Genomic DNA, 26,567 nt, shown 5'->3' with positions numbered 1-26,567 from the left:
GTATAGCCGTCTACCTGGTAGCTATAGGCTCTACTGTAACTGAATATGTTTTTAACCGTATCTTCACAATCATATTGCATATAATACATAAAAAACGCCTATAATTCACATGTGAAAAACAGCATTTGGTATTCTCATAAACAATAAATATTTTACATTTTAGAAACCGTTGTTTGAGCAGCTAAATCTTCCCCACCCCAACATAAAAAAAACACCCTATATGTGAGTACCAATAAATCCTGAAGGGGGCGTCAACAAGTGTAATTTGGAGCAGAGGACATCTTGGTGGGGGATAAACAGGTTGACTTAACATTGACCCCCACCAGTATGTCTGCAGCTACTTTGCCACGCCCCCATGGTGATGACATGTTGGCAAGCGCTATAGCATCAATAATGTCCTATTTAACAGTAGCCTAGAAAGGGTTCCAGAGCCATATGGGGTTTAAGTGGTTATGTCAATTATATATTTTTATAAAAATAATGGATATTGTTGTCTAGGTAGTAGCCTACTAGCTAATTCTATGTAAATATCTGAAGTTGAAGCAGGTGGTGAGTGGCATTATTGGGTAGGCATGAGCGGAATTTTTGTTTTTTCTTAACCTAAGACCTACCATCATCACCATGATGTCATAATAGGCTCCTCTGCAGTCAGCTAGATAGATCTGAAATACCTTTCCCTACCCCAAACTTCTCTCTCTCTCTCTCTCTCTCTCTCTCTCTCTCTCTCTCTCTCTCTCTCTCTCTCTCTCTCTCTCTCTCTCTCTCTCTCTCTCTCTCTCTCTCTCTCTCTCTCTCTCTCTCTCTCTCTCTCTCTCTCTCTCTCTCTCTCTCTCTCTCTCTCTCTCTCTCTCTCTCTCTCTCTCCCCCATATTGTAGCGTCGGGCACTGCCTCAACAGCGCAGAGAGCCCCAAACAGCAGCATCATATCAGTGCTGAGGTGTGTGGTGGTGAGTGTGGATGTAGCCTCACTGGTTTCTGACTGACTGTGCCAGCGGTCCCTCGGTGGTGAGCTTCATGTGAACAGCTAAAGGAGACACATCAAGCACACGCGGAGCCCTGTCAGCCATGAGGCTCCTGTTGAGCGTCCTGTACCCCGTGCTTTACCTCACTGTCTTCGGATTATATCCGTCAATGGTGAGTTTGATCTGCCTCGTACTTTGTTTGTTGCCTGGTGGTCATCACATCACATACCATGCCGGCTTTTTTTTCCATAATCTTTTACTGAAAAGTGGAATTAGTTGTGTTCATGCGTTGATCGCAGTGATAAGATATTCAACTAGTTTGTTTTTGAAACCTCGGATCTTAAGTCAGATTTTCGCTGAACAAAAGGTTATTGTAATTGTGGAATTGTCGCATAAAGGCTGCTGTAGCCTATTGTGTTTTAAATGCTTTAAATGTACGTAAATCCAATCATTTTGTATGCTGACATTACTGGCAAAGTTGTACCAAAAACAATATTGTAAAAAAACACTTTTAGCCAACTTGATCCTTGTGCCATGCATTAATGTGATATGAATAGAATATTATGCATGCGGGAGATTATTTGATTTTTTATTTTTTTAAATACTTTTTTATTGGGGACAATTAAATAGCATACGGCGAAGTTCATTGCATATAATGTCACTCATGTTATTTCTTTACACCAATATATATGTAAATATGATTTGTTTTATGTCTAACTTTATAGCATGTTGCCTATACTTAGTTTGATACGTGGCTATGTTAAAATATTAAATATTCATAAGGTTGTGAATTATTCTACTGTCCATTGCTCGTGTCGTAGCTGAACGATCTGTTTTATATATGTAAATAATATTAGATTAATATTCCCATACGTGCTCAAGTGTGCTGTGACTGTTTCTGACTGTTTCATTTGCAGTCAACAGCTCGCTGTGGAGCTGTCCCCCTCCTGGTGCTGATCTATGAACTGGGCTATGCAGTGCACCAGCAGGTTGAAAAAGTACTCTTTTTTTGTTACCTACGTAAAAGTATCAAATACTGCAGTGTTAGGAAATACTCTGTTACAAGTAAAATTAATTAAACGATGTACTTGATTAAAAGTACAAAAGTATTGGTGTAAAAATGTACTTAAAGTACCGAAAGTATACTCATTATGCAGAATGTCCCATTTCACACGTTTTCAAATGTATAAAATGTATGAAAATCTTTTGAAATAGCTGCTGGCTTGTAGATCGGCTATTTTCAAATGGTCGAAATGTATATAGGGGCTGTTGTGGTGACTGTATGTGTTGTGATAATAATCAAAATCTGCAAAGTAACTAGTAACTGGTTTTCAAATAATTGTAGTGGAGTAAAAGTGGAGGAAGAATATATTTGCCTCTGAGATGTAGTTGAGTAGAAGTAAAAGTACTGAACATTTAAAATACTCCAGTAAAGTAAAAATACCTCAAAATTGTATAGTACTGGAGTAAATGTACTTAGTTACTTTACGCCACTGTGCACCAGCCACAGTCACAGTGGTCATAGGCAGAGACAAATGACAATAATGGGGAAAGAGTCTTGAATTGTATTTATTTAATAGCCCAAAGCATATTAACCCTTGACCGTTACATAGGCTACTGTGTAGGTTGATACTGACAAAAAGACAAAGTTTTGCATTTTGTTCCTTCAGCAACGATGCTTTATCCTGAGATCATTGAATTGTTCCTCATCATATGTGCAGGCTTATAGCTTCCAGATAATTTATACGGTATATAAATCACTCTTCTTCTTCTTTTACACAAGTGTTTTGCATTCATTCCCCCTGGTTACTTCTAACGCTGCAGCTTTTTTCCAATACTTTCACCATTGTGACACAGGCTTAAAGAAGGTGTCACACCTGAAAAAATGTCTGAAAATGCAGATGTTGTTGATAAGCTTAGTGACTTTCAGTGGTGGAAAAAAGCAGTAGGTTAAAGCACTGATTATGCAGGATGTCCCATTTCACAAGTTTTCAAATGTATAAAATAAATAGCTCACAACGTGTCGGAAAGCGACGTATTATGAGCTTGTAGATTGGCTATTTTCAAATTGCCAAAGTATAGGTCTGAAGTGGTTTTGTAATAATAATCAAAATCTACAAAGTAACTAGTAACTAAAGTTTTCAAATAATCATAGTGGAGTAAAAGTACAATATTTGCCTCTGAGATGTAGTGGAGTCAAAGTATTGAAAATTGAAAGTACTCCAAAAATACAGTCAAAATACCTCAACATAGTACTCAAGTACAGTACTTGAGTAAATGTACTTAGTTACTTTCCACCACTGGTGACTGTGCTCCATCCACAGAGGAACAGCAGAAAGTCATGACATATAAATGCTGAATACTAATTCCCACCATTGCCCTGAAGGCTCTCTGCTCCGCTGTTCAAAAATGATCTGAGCAGCCCAAAGCTTGATGTCTCCAAAACTAAAGGCCGATTTATAATTTGTCGTACGGTACGATTGGTGTCGCGTGGCGAAAACACAGCCAATGTACAAGCTCACAAGGCGTCGTGGATGTCACGCATTGTGAGCTTGTACATCTGTTACTTTTGCGCACGATCCCGTCGTATGAGGGAACCCGGCATGAACTGAGAATCAATCCTTACTGTATAGACCAGTGGTTCTCAAACTTTTTCATGTCAAGGACCCCCAAATTGTTGTATTGTATTGGGCTGTGGACCCCCATCTGGAAAGGTGTTGTGCCAGGGACCACCAGAAGATTTATGTTAGAAAAAAAACAAAATTATAACAAATTTCCCAAACATTTCCAATATTTTTCAGACATTTTTTGATAGCCAACATATACATGGATAAAGCGGTTAAAATGATTGTGATGCTATGTTAACTCATTTTGCTGGGAACCCCCAGGAAGGACCCCTGGGGGACCCCATTTTGAGAACCACTGATAGCTTGTAGATATGCTGTTTTTGAATAGCCAACGTATACATGGATAAAGTGGTTAAAATGATTGTGATGCTATGTTTATTTTGCTGGGGACCCCCTGGCACAATGGACCCTTGGGGGTCCCCGGACCCCATTCTGAGAACCACTGGTATAGACAACTGCATTTGTATTTGGGAGCAGCAACAGGCCCATTTGCACATGGTGTTGGTATATACAGTAGCTCTCACTCCACTGTTCTAATGTGAATAGGCTCTATGCACAGCAGCCATATTGGAAATAAATTGGGCCTCTTCCTTACTTCCTTCATAGGTGTTACCAATGATTCAAATGAGAACCTTTTAATTTCAAGGACCCCCATAAAACTAAGAGTGTACAAATGGAACCAAATGGACCCGTAAGGGTCCATTTGGTTCCATTTGTACACTCTCAGAGTTACACACCCGTAAGGGGCCTTTTAGAACCCCCTCAAGGAACCATGAGGGTACCTGGTCCACACTTTGAGACCCACTGGTGTAGCAGAGTGTTTCCAGTGAGTCAACATGCACAATATCAGCACCCTGACTCTGCTTGACCAGAATGGAACAGACTCAACAGAGCCTTCATTAGTGTCATTGATAACACCTGTGAAGCACATAAGAAGAGGCTCAATTTCTTTCCAATACGGCTGCTGTGCATATAGTGCCCATTCAGCACTGCAGCTTTTTAACTGCGTGTTACACATACACGAGGGATTCTTCCATTTTGAGCCAATGCCTGTGCATTCGGTAATGACAGTGTGGCAGTGTACACAAGTGATCCCCAAGCAGGCTTTGTGAGAAAAATAAATATTGGCATAGCAGAGCTTCGTCGTGGTCCTATGCCAGGCTACTGATTGCACTGTTGCCGTCGAGGGCCCGACTGATTCTCATCATGATCAGAATGATGTGGAGAGGGGTTGTGTTTTATGATTACTAATTAGATCATACACCTCAGGGATATATCGATCGCAGATGCCAGAGACAATTAGTGGCCGGCAGTATGAGACTGTAATGTACAGTATGTGTGTGGATGGAGGGTGTACAGTACACACTTTGGAGCGCATACAAGTGTGTGCACAAACACAAGTGAGACCATGAGAAATGGCACACATGCAAACACACACACGTGACATGGAGGCATTAAGACAGACACAGACAGGTAGAGATATGGGCAAAGGAAGGCTACACACAAGCAAGCATGAACAAGGCAAGCCACACACACATGCACATGCACACACTGCCCACGCACAGCCCACGCACACACAAAGTTTACACAAAGTTTACACAAAGTTCACACATTATATGAAACTCCATAAATAAAGGGCAAAAATGTTCAATCAAATTGTGCATTTTCATCCTATGACTGGGAAACAATACACTCTTTTGGAGAACTCGAGACAGTAGACACTGTAAAGATGAAAAGAGACTCTCCTCCACACGTCTGTGTGTCAACGAGGCCCCTAATTATAAAGAATGGTGAGGCACACACACTCTTTGATGTTATATTGTATTAGTGAGCTCAAGGGGGTTGGCTGCCACTCGCTGATGGTTTCCTCGCTAAAGTCGAAATGAGTTTACTTATTTTTTTTCTTTTCCAGCCAGCATGAGCTTTTTATTTGGATGACATCTTCCATTTTGTTTAGGGGGCACAGCTGACACAGATGCCAAACTAAAAACAAAAGAGATGAGAGAGCCTGGGTGCAAGCAGACACCGCACGCACGCACGCACGCACGCACGCACGCACGCCACGCACGCACGCACGCCCGCACGCACGCACGCTTGTTTGTAATACCATACTTGTGAGGACCTCAACAGTTTAGCACGGCACTGAAAATAGTTGGAAAAATAGCAGACGCTCCTCTCTCTCTCTGTACGCCCCCCCCCCCCCCCCCCACACACACACACAAAAAAAAATAAAGTTTAAAAAAGTCTTTCCACTCAAATTCAAATCAAATTAAGGACAGACAACTCTTGTCAACACAAAAGCTGCTAACAGCCCGCTGTGACAAGCCTGTCTACCAAGTCATTAGCTTGATACTACACCGTCTGGTGGGTGGGGGGGTGCGGGAGGTGGGTGGGGGCTGGCAGGTGTACTGGCTTGGAAACAAAGACGGCTAGCTAAACCGATGATGGATGTGGATTGTTTAAGGAAGTATCACACAAGTAAATGGATGTGTTGCGTTTCTTCTTCTTCTTCTTCTATGCATCCTTTGAAAGATGTTTCACTGTGTGAACCTGGAAATCGTAATGTCGACGTTCTGTCAGCCAGGGTGTTTGAGGTTGGCAGGTGATTGGGTGATGCACTTTGTGTTCATGGAAATTCATTTGAATAGTTCTTATCACTTTACAGTAGGTGGCCAGTGACTTTGACCGGTTTCACTTTCAAAACTTTTTGCATCATGCATGTCACACAAACAGAATGCGGCACACAACACCACCAATGGTTTTGATAATGTGGATTGTGGAAGTTAAAAGGTGGATTTGTGGATAGGACTCTAAATGAACAAACATGTTATATCAACACATGCATGATGCGAAGGTTTTGAAAGTGAAACTGGTCAAAGTCACTGGCCACCTACTGCACAGAGCATTGTGCGTGTATTGATAGAGAACTAGTGAGGACGGATTAAACTTAAACCCCATGCTTCCTTGACCGGAATCCCCCAGGAGTCTATCCTATAGGCTTCCTATCCTTTTCCCCCATTATACCTAATCTCTTCATCAAACATTGCTGATCTACAAGCTCTTGTTGTCTATTTTCGCCTAATATTCGTGACTCTGGGGTTCATGGTTACAAGTAGTGAGAGGAATTAATTGACATAGCAACTCAATTGGGAGGAAAAAAATGTATTGGCTACTCTAAATAAAAAAAGAAAAGAAAAGAAACACCGACCACCAATAGTCACCAAGGGACAACTTGATAGTCTTGTCATTTTCAGAAATGTGTTGTGCTGCTTTTCTATGCTCTTGGCGTTCCATATAAAAAGGTTAAACAAGTCCAATAATAATGATATACAGTAATTATGAGATACTTTCAAACTCACTTATCACCTCATAGACATATTATTACCCCACTTACAATTACTTGTCTGCGGTTTAAATGCTCCTTTTTCCTTTTTCTGGATGAACGCTTACTGACTAATACTGTTCAAGGAATAATTATAGCAGTCAAAGCATGATGTTAAAACTACTAGGGGCAAAGCTCCAGCTCTCTCTCTCTTCTCTCTTTTCCTCTATTAATTACTGTAATTGCAGCCCAGAGGAACAGTGTGGTTTCTATATACAGGCCTCCTGGAGATCCTGCCTATATCAGACACCATTGCATGATGGCTGAAAAACTGGATTTGGGGGAATTGTCAGCCAGAATTTGAGAGTCCTGCAGTCACTCAACAAGAGATTATTACAGGCTATGATTGTTAATTCAGAACCGGGGAGAATAATAATAATGATAATTGTATTACCAGTTGTCGAGTAATTTCCACATTACCACTTACGCCCTAAATACTTAGTTGTATGACAAATAGAGAATATAGAAGATCTACCAGCCTCACAATGCATCGCAATGCGTTAAACACGATGCATTGTGAGCTTGTAGATCGGCTACTTTCGGCGAAGAGATTTGGTGTAGAGGGAAAAAAGGAGGTGGTCACGGATAGACCACTGGGGGACCCCGGTCAAAGCAGCAAATAGGGTTTAAGAGGTTAAAGGGGCAGGTTTGGGATGGAAATGTACCCATTAAAAACGGGAACGCATCTGTGTAACCACTTTAACCATTATTATATACTTTGGCTGTTCAAAAATAGCAGATATACAAGCTCATAGCGCGGCAGCGAGTGCCGCACTATGAGCTTGTATATCTGCCATTTCTGAAAAATTGTGAAAATGTATGCAAATCTTTGAAAATATATTGAATATTTTTTTAAGCGAACATTTTTAACTCAAATCTTTTCTTCTCTATATTCAAAGATTTGCAAAAACTTTCATGATTTTTCCCAAAAAAATATCAGATCTACAAGCTCATAGCACAGCACTCTGTGCCGCGCTATGAGGGTTGAGACTTGATACCGTCGCTTTTATTGACATAGCTAGTATGAACGAGCAGATTCATAACAATCATTTTCTGTTGCTTCATCTCCTGCTCCCCATGTTTGCAATAATCCTCGCTGAGGCTACTAAGACCCCACTCCCCATCCCAACCTCAACCTAAAAATCCCCCGAAATAAGCTTAAGTAAGAGATTTGTCACAGCAGCTTTGTGTTTCGCTCATGCAAGCATGTGTCATTTACCAAAGCCCCTGAGCTGTCCAGAGGCATTAGTTCCCACATCATATTTGATGACAGGTTCATTATCGTCCATCCGTGGACAGTTATGACCGGTGCGGTGTCTTGTCCCCAGCACGCACAATCTGGGAGGAGGAGCGAGGCCGTCAACATGCTAATGTGGCCCATATAGCGCACGTCGACCGTAAAAATGTGCAGAGCCACTGCAGAATTATCTGTTCAATCTAGGCCCGGGGTCATGAAGAGCCACAGAGGTGGCTGGCCTCTATGAAATTAATCTCCTCCCCAACACCTCCATCGAGCTGCCGAACTCCAACGCTGGATCTTGTAGTGCTATTAGAACAGTGGTTCTCAACCTGTGGGTCCGGACCCCAGATGACAGTGAAGTGACAATTTGAGGACCTTTAAGTCCTTTTTAATACCTCAAGGAAAGAAAGAAAAGAAAATGATGCATTACTGCATCAAAAGTAGGCAAACTATACTATAAAAACTGGTCAAGCATTGGCCAAATTGTCAAATAATATTAGAAAGAGGGAACATTTGCGTTGTGAGGCTATTTTCACAATTTGTATCTGTGGAACCGAGTCAAACTAAATTGAATGCCTCAACTCCTAAAATCCAAGTGCTTATCAGGATGGGGGTCCCCAGTTCAAATGTGATTATTTTGGGAGGTCACGGCCTAAAAGGGTTGAGGACATTGATAGAGCAATGTGCAATAAATACAGTAGCACTTAGCACGTTTGTACTTCTTACAGTTCGTTTGTTTTTTGTTTTCTTTTGAGCTGTCATGTTAAATTTATAGTCAAACTTGTCTCATGTTTTTGTGATGTTTTTTTTTTAATGTGAAGCAATGGACTGTAGCACTGTGCCTAAGAGAAATGTACCCTCAGGGACAACAATGTTTACCCACACCCTTACCTTCCATCGCAGTCACATTTCAGAGATAGAACAATATGCAATCTTCATCAGAGTCACATTTGAGGGATAGAACAATATGCAATCTCTATCAATCTCTAGGGTTCAATTTTCTTAACCGCTTAAGCCCTATACTATTTGTATGACAAATAGCGAATCTACAAGAGCACAACGTGATCTACAAGCTCATGATGCATTGTGAGCTTGTTATCTGCTATTATCACCATTTTTAAATAAAATAATTGAAACATATTGAATTAAATAATAAACACATCAGTCTACATTTCCCAAAAGAAAATGTATTTCATTCAGTCTGACCAGAGGCTTGAATAAAACATATACCGGCGATAACAATGAATGACAATGGCCCAGAGGTGAAGATATCAGAAGCAGAGACATGACCCCCCCCCCCTCTCTTTCTTCTTTTCCCTTTCCATCTTTGTAAGATATTCACTCGTCAAACTCTCATTGCATTTTAATGGATCTGCTCAGTTGTTGTCCATCCGAGTTTTGCCATTGTTGCCGTTCCTGCCATTGTTGCTGCTTTGTGCCTTTTGGGATGTTGCCATTCGTCATGGCATGCTGCCTGAGATGTCTGTATCAATCCAGTTACGGAGATGGGCGCACAGACACCAGTTCATCTTCCCCTGCCATTAGAGCAGAAAATATTAACTCGTTTAAAGGAGACTGATCATCAGTTACAGCCCTGACATGCGCATTCCACGTTGCTTCGCCTCCAATCCCCTCGTAGCTTTTTAGTTTGGACAGTTTTGATTGATGAACCCATATAAATCATCTGTTTAGGTCCCGTTCTTCGAGTAGGCAAAAAAAACAAGTTGTGCGTGCCTGGCAGCACTTATGGTAAATGGATTTATTTCAAACTTTATAGATATTGTACAAGGCCATTTTTTGATGAGTTGTTATGAAATACATATTCTTTTGCCAATTTTAGCTTCCTGGCCGAGCTTTACTAAGCTGACACAAGGTGGCTTGGTGTTTGCTTACTGCCTGCCGATACACTGGGCTTATAATGACACTAGCAGAACCAATGCAACGGCTAAGCCGTTTATAGAAGCTGTGAATACATAACTGTTGCCCTTGACTCCATAAAGTACACAGATGACTGCGTAAATGTCAGAAGGGAGAGATGAACCGTAGAAGCACATGCTAGAAAAGAAAACGTATCAGCCAACATCAGTCTTTGATGTCTCTGGGAATTTCAGGGATAGATCATAGTCATCTTCTAAGTCTGAATTGTTATCAGTGTTGCCATGTCCGCTTATTAGAAGCGACTTTGGGATAGTTTTTCTGTGAAGTCGCTTGTAAATATTGGTAGTTGCGGGTTGCGTTTTTTTGGGCTTGTTTCTTTAGTGTTTGCTGATTTGGGCGTGCTTCCTAATGTTGTTTAAGTTTTCATGTCAAGGACCCCCATGTATTTATCCACGGACCCCCCCCCCCATCTAAAAGTATTTTGTTACCCCTGTACCAGACTTGTGTTGTTAAGATGTTTCACTTTTATTTAAAGATCATTTTGAAAATAACTTATCTACAAGCTCACAACGCGTCGCATCGTGACGCGTTGTGAGCTTGTAGATCGGCTATTTTCAAATATTCGATGCTCATGTGGTCTATAGTGGCTTCTTTTTAGCCTGGTATCCAGCCTGCTTTGCTACGTTCGGCGGACTTTTTTTTCTCTCTTCGGTTCTCAGTCTGGAATGCCTCCTATCTCCAAGGGATGCGGGACATGGCAAACGTTTCGAGTCGTGCCGTGGCTTCTGATTGGTCTGTGGTGCGGGGCGGGACAAAAAAAACAGTGTGATCGTTGTGATTCGTCATTCGTTTGAACAACATCCAATCAGCAACGACGTTGCCTAACGTAACATATGTAGTTCCAGTGTAGTTCTGCAAAACGAGTCAATGGGGTGCATTCCAGACTGAGAAGCGAAGAGAGAAAAAAAAGTCCGCCGAACGTAGCGAAGCAGGCTGGATACCAGGCTAGCTTCTTTTGGGCTTGTTTTCATAGACCTAGTTGCTTATTTCTCTCGCGAAATCTGAAATCTAGCAACACTGTCTGTTATTTTAACTTGAGAGTTAAGTACACACACTCAGGATTCTTCTTCCTGCTCGTTGTTTTGTTGAGCGCTGTTGAGGACTCTAGGGAATGTCCAGGAGGGAAATGGCATTTAATCAAGACTCGCCTCTTTACAGTTCCAATTCCATGTGTTCCACTTACAGTGAGTGACAAAAGAACTCTTGCCACTTCAAATTAAACCCGTTATTTGGCTTCACAGAGATGCCCTTGGCTCCAACAACTCATGCTGCTGTTGTGTGCGAGTCGTTTTCTTTTCTTTCACATTACTTACCCCACTAGGCTGTATTTATAATTGGTTGATGCTACAGTATGGCCCGTCAAACTTTTTAAAATTTTGAACAGCATGCACGCTGGGATCTGTCCTGGAAAGTTCTCTCTCTCAGCTGGCCAGGCTCATCACACTGGAGCAGCTCAGCAAATAGTTGGTGGCATTTTAAGCCATTAAAACTGGGAAAGCATCTGTGTCAATAAAAAAAAGCCATATTTTATGCTTTGGCTATTCAAAAATAGCAGATATACAAGCTCATAGCGCGTCACTTCATGCCGTGCTATGAGCTTGCAAATCTGAAAAAGCGTGAACATTTTTGCAAATATATACAGTATATATCTTTTAAAGCAGACATTTTGAACTCAAATCTTTGCTTCTGGGGGTCCCTGGAACAAACTATTTTGAGATGGGGGCCGGCGGCCAAATACATATCATTTTAGGGGGTCCTTGACATGAAAAGGTTTGGGCATCACTGATACAGATGTGCCATTTCAAAACTTCAAATGTCCTGCCATCGCCAAGACAGTACATTTTCAGGGGATTCCCAGGGCAATAAGAGGGACAAAGAAGGGCATTTAAAATGCTGAATTATTTTGATGATCACTGCTTTTATGATGCTAATTAATTTGAGCAACTGGTCAAGGACCTCTTCAAATCACCTTTCGCCTCATAATGAGTCTGACACCTTCTTCAACACACATTCTTTTGTTCTCATGTATATGGATGTCTGTTGAAGGGAAAAACGGGGGTGTGTAGTGACAACTTCTTTTCAGGGGCAAAACAGTGCCATTTTAAGGGCAGAACAGGGAGGAAAAAATGCATTTTCAGGGCACTTTCAGGGAAAGAACAGTAACGTGTGAAGTTTTGAAGTGGCACATCTGTATAGCGACATAAGTTTAGGATTTAGAAGACATTTTGTAGAATCGGCCTCAGGCCTTAATGGGTTAAGGCTGCCGCAAGAGAATAGATTAAGACTCGCGGGCCAGCCCAGCTCCAAACTAGATCCATGCAGCATGAAGGTATAGCCTACAGCAGAAACAACTATATGTTAATGTGTTGGGCTGATTATTGCTTCTCAGAGTGTCCAATTTTCATGGCTGACCATTTATGAAGATATTCTGCTAAAGATGAAACAGAACCTCAACAAAACCTCTTACAAAACTGTAACCAACGTCATGTGCTAGGGGTCTTCAACGGGGAGTCCGGGACCCCTAGGGGGTCCTCAGAGTTACTACAGGTGGGCCTCCAAATCTTTGTGATATAGGAATATGTGTTTTATTATTATGTATTTTTTACATTAACAATCTGAACCCTAGCATCCATTCTACGGGGAACATTTTGCCGAGCTTGTAGATCGGCTATTTTTGGCAGTGAGATTTGGTGTAGAGGGGAAAAGAGCAGACCAAGTACAGAGCCAAAGGTCAAGTTTACTAAGTATTGACGTTTTAAGTGGTTAATTGTCTTATCTTCTCTACACATATGTTGGATTCAGGTTAATGAGTATTTTCAAACAAACAAACCTACGCAACACTGATGATAGTGCTGTCAAACAAGTCTATGAAGCTATATGAAATCTATGAAAAAGTTTAATCTGCAACACAATTTTATACGAATATGTAGTGGGAGGTCCCTGCTTCATCTCTCTCTCGGCTAAGGGGTCCTTGGCCTGGTTGACGACCCCTGTGCTAGAGTCAGCAGGCAAAGGAATTGGCTTCCCCAAACCTAACCCTATCCCCAACCCCAACCTCTATCCTAACCCTAATAGAAACCCCAATGGTAACCCCCATATTTTACTATTGTTTTAATGGTTTGTAAATGGCTGATGGGGTAATGAGAATATGGATGTACGTGTAAGCAACGCGTGCAAAGTATCGTAGTTTGGTCATGTTTCAGGAACATTTTATTGGCATGATGGCTCTCATTAACAGCATTCAATTATATAGAACAAATTATTGCCCAAAATATTCATTATTGACACCTTTTTTTATCACCCTTACAATTTTGACAAACTAATTTGGTTTACCATCTGTTCATTCCACAGTTGTTAACTTGTTCTAATTGCAACATGTTAGGAGAAATTATGATTCATCTAAAGGCTATAGTGATTTATTCATAGTTAAACTTGAATCCGTGTTTTTGAAATGCAACATTTTCTACTGCTACTTTTGACGCTGTAGTAAGATCAAATAGGCTGTTAATTTACAAATAAACACAAAAGGTTAGAATATGGATATAAGAGGTTTCTGACCGACAGCAATGATTTGTCTTCCCACATTGATGAGGACTGCTGCTGAAAGCTGAAATATAGGTGATGTCTTTCATAGTGATCATTTGCAATATTCCTATAAGGACCTGCTAGCATGAAAGACAATGCATGTTATACAAGCAGCCACCCATAATTACCAGAGGCAGATCCATTCATGTTTAATGCACCCTTGCTGGAGGGCAGTACACAGAGTCGGGCACATTCTGTAATCCAACAAAACCTCAGCATTCATAAATAATGAGGCAGTGGTGGAAGTACATTTACTCAAGTACTGTACTTAAAACATTTGAGGTACAGTACTTTTTTACTTGAGTATTTCCATTTTTCAACATTGTATACTTCTATTTTCTATTACAAACGTCCTACTGGGGAAACTCCCCCCTGTCAGGTGACAAGAAGGTCAGTTAGCTCTCATGCATTGATGGAGGCATGAGCTCGGCCCTGGGCTCCCTAGGCTGGTGGGGGGAGTGTAGCGCCCGGGATCACTTAGAAAATTGGCACCGGGTGAAAAAAAGGGTTACAAAATCGTGGGATAAAAAATGTAGAAGAAAAAGAAAATAGCCGATCTGCAAGCTCACAGTTTGTAGATTTGTTTTTAAGTTTGACAAATGTTTAACATTTGAGGTCTTTTACTTTGGTATATTTGGATGCCAATCATTTTTTACTTTTCCTCAAGTAAAAGTTTGACTTTTACATGTCACAGAGCATTCTCATATGGTGGTACTGCTACTTTTACTAAAGTAAAAATATCTCTTCCACCTCTGTGAGATTGTAAACTGAAATATTTCCACAGTGATGTATCGTATTAGTATCTGGACTGGAGACTTTTGCACACTGCAGACTTTCCTTCAATGAAAAAAAAAGACATTTGCTCCAAACTGTGCTCACTTCTTTCCCCTTTTTTCTTAAATGCAGTATTGGGAAACTTTTTTTTCTCTTTACATCTTGCTCCTTCCATTTCAAACGTGTTTCTTTGGAGAGTGATAGTACTGACTGAGTCTTGCTCAGGCATATTCATCGCCATTTCCCAGCAGCCCTCTCTTTCTCTCCGAGCTACTGTATAAGAGAGGAGGAGTTTCCGCTCCTCCAAGGTGTTTCATAGAGGTTTCCAGTGGTGTAAAGTAACTAAGTACATTTACTCAAGTACTGTACTTAAGTACATTTTTTAGTTACTTTTACTGGAGTATTTTCAATACTTGTACTTCTACTCCAATACATCTCAGAGGCAAATATTGTACTTTTTACTGCACTACAATTATTTGAAAACTTTATTAGTTACTAGTTACTTTGTTGATTTTGATTATTATTATAAAACATACATTAACCACTTCAACCCTATATATACTTAGGCTATTTGAAAATAGCCGATCTACAAGCTCACAACACAGCTTGTAGATCTGCTATTTTCAAAATATTTTTTATACATTTGAGTCATTTGAAAACTTGTGAAATGGGACATTCTGCATATTGAGCATATTACTTTTGGTACTTTAAATATGTATTTATTTACTCAAGTGAATTGAGAGTATTTCTCCATTGCCGTATTGATACTTTTACTTAAATAAAAAAAAGAGTACTTTTTCCTCCACTGGAGGGTTCATAGTCATAGAGATACATGCCAACGTCTAGTCATTCATCATCCTCACAAAACACCATCCACTACTAGACTATACTCTAGCTCAAGCTATCCTCAATGGACCAGACCAGACCAGTACCGGCTTTACACAGGCATCTGTGGCTGTGGTGCACACACACAAACACACACACACACACACGCACACACACACACGCGCGCGCGCGCGCACGCACGCACACACACATGATGACATCAACATTTTAGGACTGCGATATTATGAATGCCATTTGTTTGCAGTTTTAAATAACTCTAAAGTCAAAAGCCAAATATTTTCACCGAAAATATTAAACTACTAGGTATAGATCAGGCATAACTGCAACCCCTAAGCCCTAAACCTCACCCAGCCTGAATATTTTCATAAGAACTCCCCAAGTCTTTTTAACCCGACAATTTAAAACAACGATTTCTCTTGTGAGGACCAGGAAAATGGTTCTCGCAATGCATGGCATGCCGTGTGAGTCTGGTAGGCTACTTATATTCTCATGTTGCCGCTGGCAACACGTGCATGGAGGAGCAGCTTGCACACACTCAGATCTCCACGAACGTCTGCAAATTTGTTTCTCCTTATTTTTCTCTTTGGCGGATGAGTTTCATCATTACCAATCTCTCCGCCTCTTTCTCAATTGCTTACCGTCTGTCTTTGAATGTCCTTCTGTGCATCTCTCCCTCTATCTGTATCTCACTCACTCTTTCTCATGTTCAAAATGCTTTATTGGCATGATAAAATAAGTTTTACATTTTATTTATTTATATATTTTTACATTTTAGGGAAGAGTGATGCTTCTTATGTATTTTATATTTGTCACATTGTAACAGGAAGTGTAGCTCTGTCTACACCTCCCCTTGAGAGAAGAGTGAACACAGTCTGTCTTCTCTAGGACAGCCAGTTCTGTTTGTGTCTGCCTGTTTCTACTGCCAGGTGGTGGTCACTGAGTCTGTACATAGTCAGTCATACTCTCTGTTTGTCTCTGTCTCTCTCCTTCTCTAAGCTGTACTTTTTCTTTCAATGTTTTGTGCTCTTGTTCTTCAGCCACTGTTTTCCCTGCCCACCTGTCTTTCCTCGCATTTTTATAGTCTATGCCTGTTACATTCTGTGTTTTTCTGCAAAAATGTCATTCAAAATTATAGGTTGTAGGCTTAAATGACTCAGTCTGGCATTTAGAGGACACTCACATGAGGCCTGGTATTTACAGAAATATCAAGGCAGCCTGTGTGTATTCATTTTGTTTACACAGAATAATTACTGCAGTTGAGTTGTATGCTAAAAAAATCAATACAAATGGTTAAAGAGACAAAGCAGCCATATTATCCTCCAGTTTGATCAAAGCGCTCTGCTGCTCTGCATACACACACACACGCACATGCACTGTACAATATGTGTATTTCTATTACAAAAAGCTATGTAAAGGAAGTATTCGCAAATCTACTTCTTTTGGATGCAGGTGCGTTGGACAGTAAAAACTGAAGCAAACATGAAAAAATATTCTCATTAACAAAAAGTCCCGCACACCAGAATTGATTTCGTCGACTAAAACTATGACAAAAAATGTTCGTCGATTGCCTTTTTTTACTGACAAAAACGAAATAAAAACTAAGCTATGATGACCAAAAATAAGACTAAATATATTGACAATTTTGTCAACAAATAAAAACTAGACTAAAATGTTAGTGAGGGACTGGGGGAGAAGAGATCCAGTAGAACTAAAAGACAAGTCATTTCATGTTTGGTTGCGCTAGGGTGTTCATGCTGAAAATAGCAGATCTACAAGCTCACAACGCGTCGCGTTGCGACGCGTTGTGAGCTTGTAGACCATTATGACACCATCAAGGCACCGGCAAAATACAGTAGATTTTGTCGACTATTATCTTATGATATTTAGTCAACTAAAACTAGACTAACAGTAAAACATTTCAGATGACTAAAATATGACTAAAGCTAAATGGAATTTGATTCAAAAGACTATGACTAAAACAGAATCAAAATTTGTTGTCAAAATCAACACTGCCGCACACTGCTCTTGCTCAGCAGCCTCAAATTGACAGACCTTTCGGTGCCGCTGGACCTTCAGCAAGAGTGTCTTTATTCCAAAAAGCTACCACATGCTGCATCCAGTGCACAAGGAGGATCTGTTCAGGGTTAAGTGTCTTGCTCAGGGACTCTTTTTGTGTGTGTGTGTGTGTGTGTGTGTGTGTGTGTGTGTGTGTGTGTGTGTGTGTGTGTGTGTGTGTGTGTGTGTGTTTTCAGACCATCGGCCCTAAAGAGGGCTGGCAGGTGTACAGCTCGGCCCAGGATGCCGATGGGCGCTGTATCTGCACGGTGGTGGCACCCGAACAGAGCCTGTGCTCCAGGGATGCCAAGAGCAGGCAGCTCCGACAACTACTGGAAAAGGTACAGACACACACACAGACACACGCATGCAAGCCACGCACACACACATACACAGGGGGGATTATAAAGGAAGATCGTGGTTTTTAATTAAATGGAATCAATGAAATCGTGATTTTTTATTTTATTGTCCTTTTATATCGTTGCTGTCGGGCAGAAACCTCTTATCTTATGTGACTTTTTGTGTTTTTTTGTAAATTAACACCCTAGCCTACTTGATCATACTACATTATACAACAGGTAGTTCCGACAAAGCTGTTTGAAATCGGTATCTACCCGTGCTCAAACGAGCATGACAGCACACCTAATCAAAATATGGATATATTTATATTGATATCGGATAAGTGAACAAAGGGACATGACATATTTATTGTGGTGTTTGTGTTACAAACATAATTATTTCAATATTTGACTTTGTGCAATGATGTGATGCTGATGATGCTGATGATGATGCAATGCGCTAATGAGATTCTGCAGCTTTCACTTACTGAAAGGGAATGTAACTTTTCATTTGTGTTTTTGGTGTCTTATGAGCTAGTAAGGGATGGGTCTCAAGGCAAAACACAGAAAGAAAAATTCACTCATTCATTCATTCTCTCATTCATTCGCTCACTTGTTCGATCGTGCACACACACACACACACACACACACACACACACACACACACACACACACACACACACACACGCACACGCACACGCACACGCACACGCACACGCACACGCACACGCACACACACACGCACACAGACACACATTCCAGATGGGATTGGAAGACACCACCAGTAGCTTTATTGTTCTCTCCAGGAATCATTTGACCTTTAACACCACAATGTACGGGCACCTTTGTCACCTTCTTTTTTTATCAAATCTCAGATGCTCAAGATCTCAGGACCTTTAATTAACCCCGGCTGCAGTGCTAGAGCACTTTCCTAACACTATACTATACGTTATATTACTGCAGACTGCAGACCGTGAACTGGCTCTGAGCTTTTTAGCTCCAGTAGAGCTGGCCAGGCTTAAGAGTCTCATCCATGTCTACTAACTTTGTCCTGCCCAGGGCTTCTCCAGGCTGATCCAGGGCCTCAGACAGCACAGTAAAATAAGATTTTACTGCAACCCTCGGAGCAAGCTCGCGGCTTTAATCTTAAGCTTGCCAAAGTGCCACTGCTATAAGGGCTGAGCGTGCTGCCCGAACTGATTTCACTTCAAATATATACAGCGTAACTTCAAATAGCAAAGTGCCAAACTTCAGTTCAGTATCCTTGTTACATGCTCTCAGTACCTTTACTTGAGTATTTGTATTTTTGGATGTGTATGACTTTCGCCCCACTACATTTTCAAAGCTGGGATCTGCTATTTTCACTATTATTGAAAATGTCTGGGAAATCTTTCATTTTTGGGGGGAAATGTCAACATTTTAGTTCGGCAATGCATTGATATTAAAAATAAATCATACTTTGTAATTTGTTCTTTTGAATACTTGCTGCATTATGTAACTTCCCTCTTTTACTCCGGATTTGAACCCGGTTTCCTGCGTAAGAGCTGACATTTTTTACCATTGAGCTAATAGAGCCTGCCTGCTTGCTCAGGGGATAAGTTGAATCTTATCCATCAGGTCAAACTTTGTGTCAGATCCTGTGTCTAGGTGAGACATGACCTTTGACCTGATCTAAATGTCTCAATAGAAGAGCAGACAAAATACAACCACCCCAATTATATAAGTTATTGTATTAACATACTCTACCATATAGATTGGACAACATAAAATGTGATTAAAGGTAGGGTCAGTGATTTTTTTTGGTTAAAACAAAAAGGTTTTTGTTAAAAGGTTAAAGCACTATATTCTGATCGTAATCATTGCTATAGAGTGTTTGTTCAGTAATAGGGGTCTCCCTGTCTCTCCAGCTCTTTGATAAACAGTAAATACATTTTCAGGTAGGTGACACCATTTCAGTCAATCAGGAGAGAGTACCCATTTATCAGCTTCATTTTTGTTGGAAATTGGAAGTGTTCCAGTTCCAGTTTTGTCTGCTCATTTCTTTGTGTCATCACTTCCTATTTCACTTGTTTAATCTGTATCCCGTCTGAGTTCTCCTGATCTATCATGAATAAGTTGGTATCCCAACCTGAAAATACATTTTCTGTTTAATAAAGAGCCGGAGAGACATGGAGACTTATTTTAACAAAAGAAAAAAGTGAGTACTCCGGTACTATAACCCAAGTGCAAATTTAACAGAGCAACTTTCGCTTGTAATTGGGTAACATTTGACCGTGAGAATCTATATACTTTGCCTCAAGCACTGCGTGCTTCTGTCCACCACCGCTCAGTGCACAACAGTTAGAACCATAATTTTTAGCTCATCAAGCCTGGAGGTTCTCCCCAGGGAACATCTGTGAGGAATTTAACTGCCAGCGGCAGTTTTAAATACCTGCACTCCTGATTAATCACTCAGCTGTAGATCATCTCTCAAGCAATGCAGTTCTGTGAGAATACGTGCATTCCTGGACTCGTTCTCTATGGATAGTTGTTAATCGTTAATTAAGGATTTTCGAGTGTGGGAACACGTTGTACAGCAGCACGTTTGATAACTCTAGTGGATGAACAAATAGGCACCCAGTGTCCTGAGTATTTGGGAATGATGTGGTTTAAATGTATGGTAATATGCATTTAAGCTTCAAGTGTGTCCTTCTACATGAAATTACATGAAAATGTGAGGTATTTCATGCAGTATAAGAAAATGACAAGAGCCTCTTTTGTCCCTCTTGGAAGAGCCCTCATATCTACATAATTATGCTGATGATGATGTTGAGTGCAGTGCAACTTGCTGGTTGAAGGGTGTACTGTACAGTAGTGGTTCTCAAAGTGGGGCCCTGGGACCCTGGGGGGTACTTGAGGAGTTACGGGTCTTTCAGTTGTACATTCTCTGAGTTAAGATTTTACAGTGTAGATTGGAGTCCCAGAGATAGAAAATTTGAGTCTGCATGGCCTAATACCACAGACTGAAAACAGAGCACTTTTTGTTTCCTAAACAGTGCGGTAGAGTAGAGTCAAAAGGTTATGCTAAAAAGAGGATAATAAACCCCCAGGGGCTTGTTTCCATTGTGGTCCTTTGTACTCAATTCATCAAGTACTCCATTGCAGGTCCAGAACATGTCCCAGTCCATCGAGGTGTTGAACCTGCGCACCCAGAGGGACTTCCAGTACGTCATCAAGATGGAGAACCAGATGAAGGGCTTGAGGACCAAGTTCAGACAGATCGAGGACGACAGAAAAACCACCATGGCTAGAAACTTCCAGGTACCATAATAGCTGATATGATAATACTACTGTTTTGTCCGTGAAGTATAGTTACGCCTCCTAGGAGCCTTTACTAAGTGGACATTTTGTTCACTATATGCAGGTCTATTTACAACTCACGGTTTAGTAAGCAAACCATGTTCCCACGGTCACCTCAAAGAACAAAGGCGAGCCGAGTGCTTCTGAGAGTTCACAGGGTGATGATGACTCCAGTCCAGGTGGTGATGAGGCGCTCACAAAGTTAAATCAGGATTATACATGAAGAGGGGTCCCATCGAAACACGGCAAACTTCAAGCAAACTCTAAGCAAGGATTAAGCAGTGGTGTAAAGTAACTAAGTACATTTCAAGTACTGTACTTAAGTACAATTTTGGGGTATTTGTACTTTACTTGAGTATTTCCAATTTCCAATACTTTTACTTCTACTCCTCTACATCTCGAATCCAAATATTGTACTTTTACTCCACTACAATTATTTGAAAACAAAGTTACTAGTTACTTTGCAAAATATATTTCTTTTTTATTATAAAACATACATTAACCACTTTAGCCCTATTTTATACATAGGCTATTTGAAAATAGCCGATCAACAATATATAATGTAGATCTGCTATTTTCAAACATTTTAGTACTTTTACGTTTGGTACTTTAAGTACATTTTGATACCAATACTTTTGTACTTTTACTCAAGTACATTTTGTATTCCTGAATTTGACATGTAACAGAGTATTTCTATGTTGCATTATTGGTACTTTTACTTAAGTAAAAAATCTGAGTACCTTTTCCACCACTGGTTAATTCCTGCCACGATACTACTTCTCAACCTGTGGGGTTGGTGGTCCGTGGTTCAGAAAGAGGCCCCAACTGGTAAAACACTAAGATTTTAATGATAAAAAATAACATTAATACTAAATAACAACGTTAGCTCAGTTAGCCCAGCCATCTGACAGATGGGTGGGCCGCGAGCACTTTAGGGATTTTCCAGTGGCCCCTGATCCAGAAAACTGCTACAGAGCCTGCTCTAAAAGTCTGGCTTTATTTCCTAGGATGTTTTCCCGTTATTTATTGTCGTATCCGAGCCAGATGCTAACTAAACCTGCCAACAAGGATTATTGCAGCATAAATAATTTACATTTGCTAATTACTTTTTATTTCAGGTTGGCGATAACTTCGGGCGCTAATTCTATGAGATACTTTAGAATCCGCGTTGCACCCATGATACATTACTGCAACTCCTCAATTAGAAGTCTGATACAGTTCAACGAGTCAAATAACCAAATTAAATGAAACAAAATGCAATATGCCCCAAGCTATGCATAATTATTGTTTTTTTTCCCTTCAGATTCACAATCTCTTGGTTCACACATCTTCAGATGATATGGAAGTGTGACAAACTATAACTTCATCACTTTCTAGCTTACATTCATAACTCTTTTATATATATTTTAGCCCCACTAAAAAGGAAGGCAAGGATGTTTGACTTTAACCCTTAGGCCAAAATTTTCCACGTTCACACAATATCTCACAATGTAATGGGCAGATTGCCATGAAACTTGTTGCGCACATTCATGCTCTCCGAAGGATGAACCCTACTGATTTTGGTGAGCCCATGGTCTGTCCTGGTTCCCGGTGTCAGTGGTTACCAAACATTTTACCAAACATCTCAAGACCCAAAAGAGAAATTTGAAAGTCTTCCTTTGGCCGAAACTTGTGAAAATAGCCGATCTACAATTGCGACACGTTGTGAGCTTTAAATTCATGGAATTTCTTTGATTTCTTTATATAATTCATGAAATTCTCTCGTTTGAAATGTAATTATAGTTTCTGATTTTGTTTTATTTTGTGTATTATGTTGTATGTGTATGGCTGTGTGTATGTGGGGATGATAATAGTAACATTGTAAGTATTTAATAGTCAAACATTTTAAGTTTAAAATTTCTCATACAAAGACAATCAACTTCCGCACCTGGAAAAACTTTTTTCCTGTATAAACTCAGAGACCCCATCAGTTTATCCCCACCCACCTGTTACTTATGCTATTCTTGTTGCTGTGTAATTGTATTGAACAGCTGGTATGGGAGTAGCAATATCCAGTCCTTTCTGCTTGCTAATCCACTCTCTAACTCTTTTTTTTGCCATTTCTCCCCCCCTGTCACCCACCACCTCTCCAGGAGCTTAATGACAAGATGGATGAGCTGAAGCCTTTGATCCCGGTGCTGGAACAGTACAAGACGGACGCCGTGATCATCTCCCAGTTCAAGGAGGAGATCAGGAACCTGTCGGCGGTGCTGACGGGCATCCAGGAGGAGCTGGGGGCCTACGACTACGACGACCTCTACCAGCGGGTCCTCCGACTGGACAACCGGCTCCGCAGCTGCATGGGCAAGCTAAGTGAGTGGTGTTGCCATGTCTGCTTATTATAAGCGACTTTCGGCTTGTTGTTTTTTCTGATAAGTCGCTTGTAGATATTGGTCGTGGGTTGGTTGCGGGTTATTTTTTGTTGGGCTTGTTTCTAGTTGCTTATTTGGGCTTTTTTTTCCTAATGTTGTTTACAAACCAGTGGTTCTTAAACATTTTCATGGCAAGGATCCCCAATTTAATATACATTTGTCCTTAGACAAGTGAGCTTGTAGATCTGCTATTTTCAAATAGCCGCAGCCTAGTCGCTTCTTTTGGGCTTGTTTTCATAGACCTGGTTGTTTTTTATTTCTTGTTTTTTTTTGTAAAATAGAAGATCTACAAGCTCACGGCGCACTGCATTGCGACGTGCTGTGAACTTGTAGATCGGCTATTTTCAAATAGCCGTAGTAGCCTAGTCGCTTCTTTTGGGCTTGTTTTCATAGATCTGGTTGCTTCTCTCTGGCAACACTGGTGCAGTGATACATCTGACAGTCAAAGAGCCAGAGTGCAAGGGCCTTTGCACGCTGCACTAAATTATATTGACGGCTACACTGAATTTAATCAAATTTCTTGCTAGGCATATACTTCCTTACTAATGGGTTCAACTGCACCAGTAAATAAGGGGAGCTGTAATAGATTGCATGCATAATGTAGCCGACCCATTGAAAATACCATAGGGAGGGTATAGAATGCTTCCCGTATTTCATTTTCAATTTAACACAAATCGGTGGTGGAATAATCTTTCTTCTTAAGGTGCTAAAGACGTAATCTTCTGTAATTGTATTATGACACTAAATACCGCACAGCCTCTAGATAGAAAGACTTATAGACGGCCTCAAGCGTATTAAGGGGAAATGATAATACTGTACCACCAGCCATAAGTAAAGCTCAACTGTCATCAGCCGCAGTGCAAACAGCAGTTTGTGCCTCTGTTGTTCACCATCAGCTACAAAGGCTCACTGCCTCTGGTATCTTTTTGTACGCAGAGCCTCAGAGGACAAACTCTCTGGTGGCACAGGCATGAAATTGGCTTGAGAAATCTAGGGTGGAGGAAGAAGAGAAAAAAACAAAAGAGAACGGTACAGCACATCTTACTGCTGCATTTCTTTTATTTAACAGCGTGTGGGAAATTAATGAAAATCACTGGACCGGTTACAATAAAGACATCTGGAACCCGATTCGGGGCATGGATGACTGACCCCCAAGCGTCAACGAGAAACAATAGGGTAAGTTATGGGAAGTGGAGGAGTGTGGGGGCGCTCTCCATGGGTCATATGCGGTGCACAATGTCTGCATCTTGTTTTCAGACTAGGGATGATTTATCACAATAATCAAAGCATGCCCTGAATAATATCACGGTGTGCAGTTTTAAGCTGGTGAAATGTAATAGATTGGTTCGCACACACAAGTGTGTGATTATGTCTTCTGATTTATCATAGCCCATGTGTGCAGTGGTTCATATAATATTCACAGTGGTAAATGTAAAAGGTGACCTTTTTTTTAGGTTTTGCTTGTGATCGGTTTGCATGTTCATCGGCCCGTGACTCTCGCTAATTCTAACTATCCGTCATCTTTATCTTTCCCCGGTCTAGGTGTGGTATATGGACAGCTATACCAATAGTAAGATTGTGCGCGAGTACAAGTCGATGCCCGACTTTGTGGCGGGGGTGGTCTCTCGAACTTACAGTCTCCCGTTCAAATGGGAGGGAACCAACCACATCGTCTACAACGGATCGCTTTACTACAACAAGTACCAGAGCAACATCATCGTCAAGTACAGCTTCGAGATGGGCAGCGTGCTCGCCCAGCGCGCCCTGGAGTTCGCCGGCTTCCACAACATGTACCCGTACACGTGGGGCGGGTTCTCCGACATCGACGTCATGACCGACGAGCTCGGCATGTGGGTGGTGTACGCGACCAATCAGAACGCGGGGAACATCGTCCTCTCGCAGATCGACCCGGACACCCTGCACGTCCTGAACACATGGAACACGGAGTACTCCAAGCGGAACGCTGGCGAGTCTTTCATGATCTGTGGAACTCTCTACATCACCAACTCTCACCTGTCGGGGGCAAAGGTGTACTACGCGTACTCCACGAAGACCTCGACCTACGAGTACACGGACATCCCGTTCCACAACCAGTACTTTCATATCTCCATGCTCGACTATAACGCCAGGGACAGAGCTCTGTATGCCTGGAATAATGGCCACCAGGTGATATTCAACGTTACCCTCTTCCACGTCATAAAGACAGAGGATGACTCTTAAGATGTTTGCATTACTAAGACAAATGCAAATAACAAAAGCACCGTTAGCAATTTGTGATACAAGGACATTGTTTCCTCTCGTGGACTAGGGTACCTTTACGTTAACCAAAATTGCATTTTGTAATTCGTTGATGTGGATACTTGGCTAGTTGGGCATGGACGCCAATGACTCAACCGAATAATAAAACAACACGCCAGAATTTATTTTATTTTGTTTTATATTTTACATTGCTGCTGATCAGACTGCTATGCCTTATTTGCTTTGTGTTGGTTTTACCAGCCCAAGACTCTTGATAAGCTTTTGCATGATTGTTTACATTTTGTCTGCTGTGATTTCCGATGATATGGCGATGTTTCTGTTGCATTTCTTTTCTCAGTGTTTGTATTTGTCTCTTGAAGAGTATTTAAATATTGAAAATGTATTGCACATTTGCTACAAAATGTAAAGTCAGGCTATTATGAAATATAGGTATTCTTTTAAAAGATGCAGGCCTGTAAAACATCGCAATTATGTATGTCTCTGTGTGAGAAGTAAATTTGTATTTTTTATAAAAACAATATCATAAGAGGGTACATGTGTATGTTTCTTTTTTTTTATGGCTTGGACAATTGACACAATTGACATGCTTTGATCTGAAAGAAAAGTTCTGTGAATTGAGCTATAGTCCCAAACTGAAACAGCAGTTTCATCCATGATTTATCTTGACATTTCCGTTATCCGGGAAACATGCAAATAGTGATGAAAAAATTATGCCAGTGAATGATGGCCGTGCACTGACAGCGTGCTCGAGATAAGAATGCTCATGCACTCAAAGTGAAGCTCACTTGATGGCCGTGCGCTTTGGCATTTC

At 40.9% G+C, this 26,567-nt stretch overlaps 1 protein-coding gene across 1 annotated transcript; it reads left to right on the top strand.

Annotated features, from left to right (window-relative positions):
- Window positions 1–1,065: 1,065 nt before the first annotated feature.
- On the top strand, window positions 1,066–25,717 carry olfm3a (olfactomedin 3a; the record flags this gene model as incomplete). The annotated part of the gene is made up of 6 exons (XM_084049268.1): window positions 1,066–1,134; window positions 17,607–17,750; window positions 20,892–21,047; window positions 23,219–23,438; window positions 24,567–24,673; window positions 25,040–25,717. The coding sequence occupies 6 exons, from the start codon at window positions 1,066–1,068 to the stop codon at window positions 25,715–25,717; spliced, it is 1,374 nt and encodes a 457-aa protein (XP_083905394.1).
- Window positions 25,718–26,567: the final 850 nt, after the last annotated feature.

The sequence above is a fragment of the Gymnoscopelus microlampas genome (assembly GCF_963454915.1).
Source record: "Gymnoscopelus microlampas genome assembly, chromosome: 22".
NCBI lineage: Eukaryota > Metazoa > Chordata > Actinopteri > Myctophiformes > Myctophidae > Gymnoscopelus > Gymnoscopelus microlampas.
Note: the sequence above shows the minus strand (reverse complement) of the source record. Positions and strands in the feature narration are given on the sequence as shown.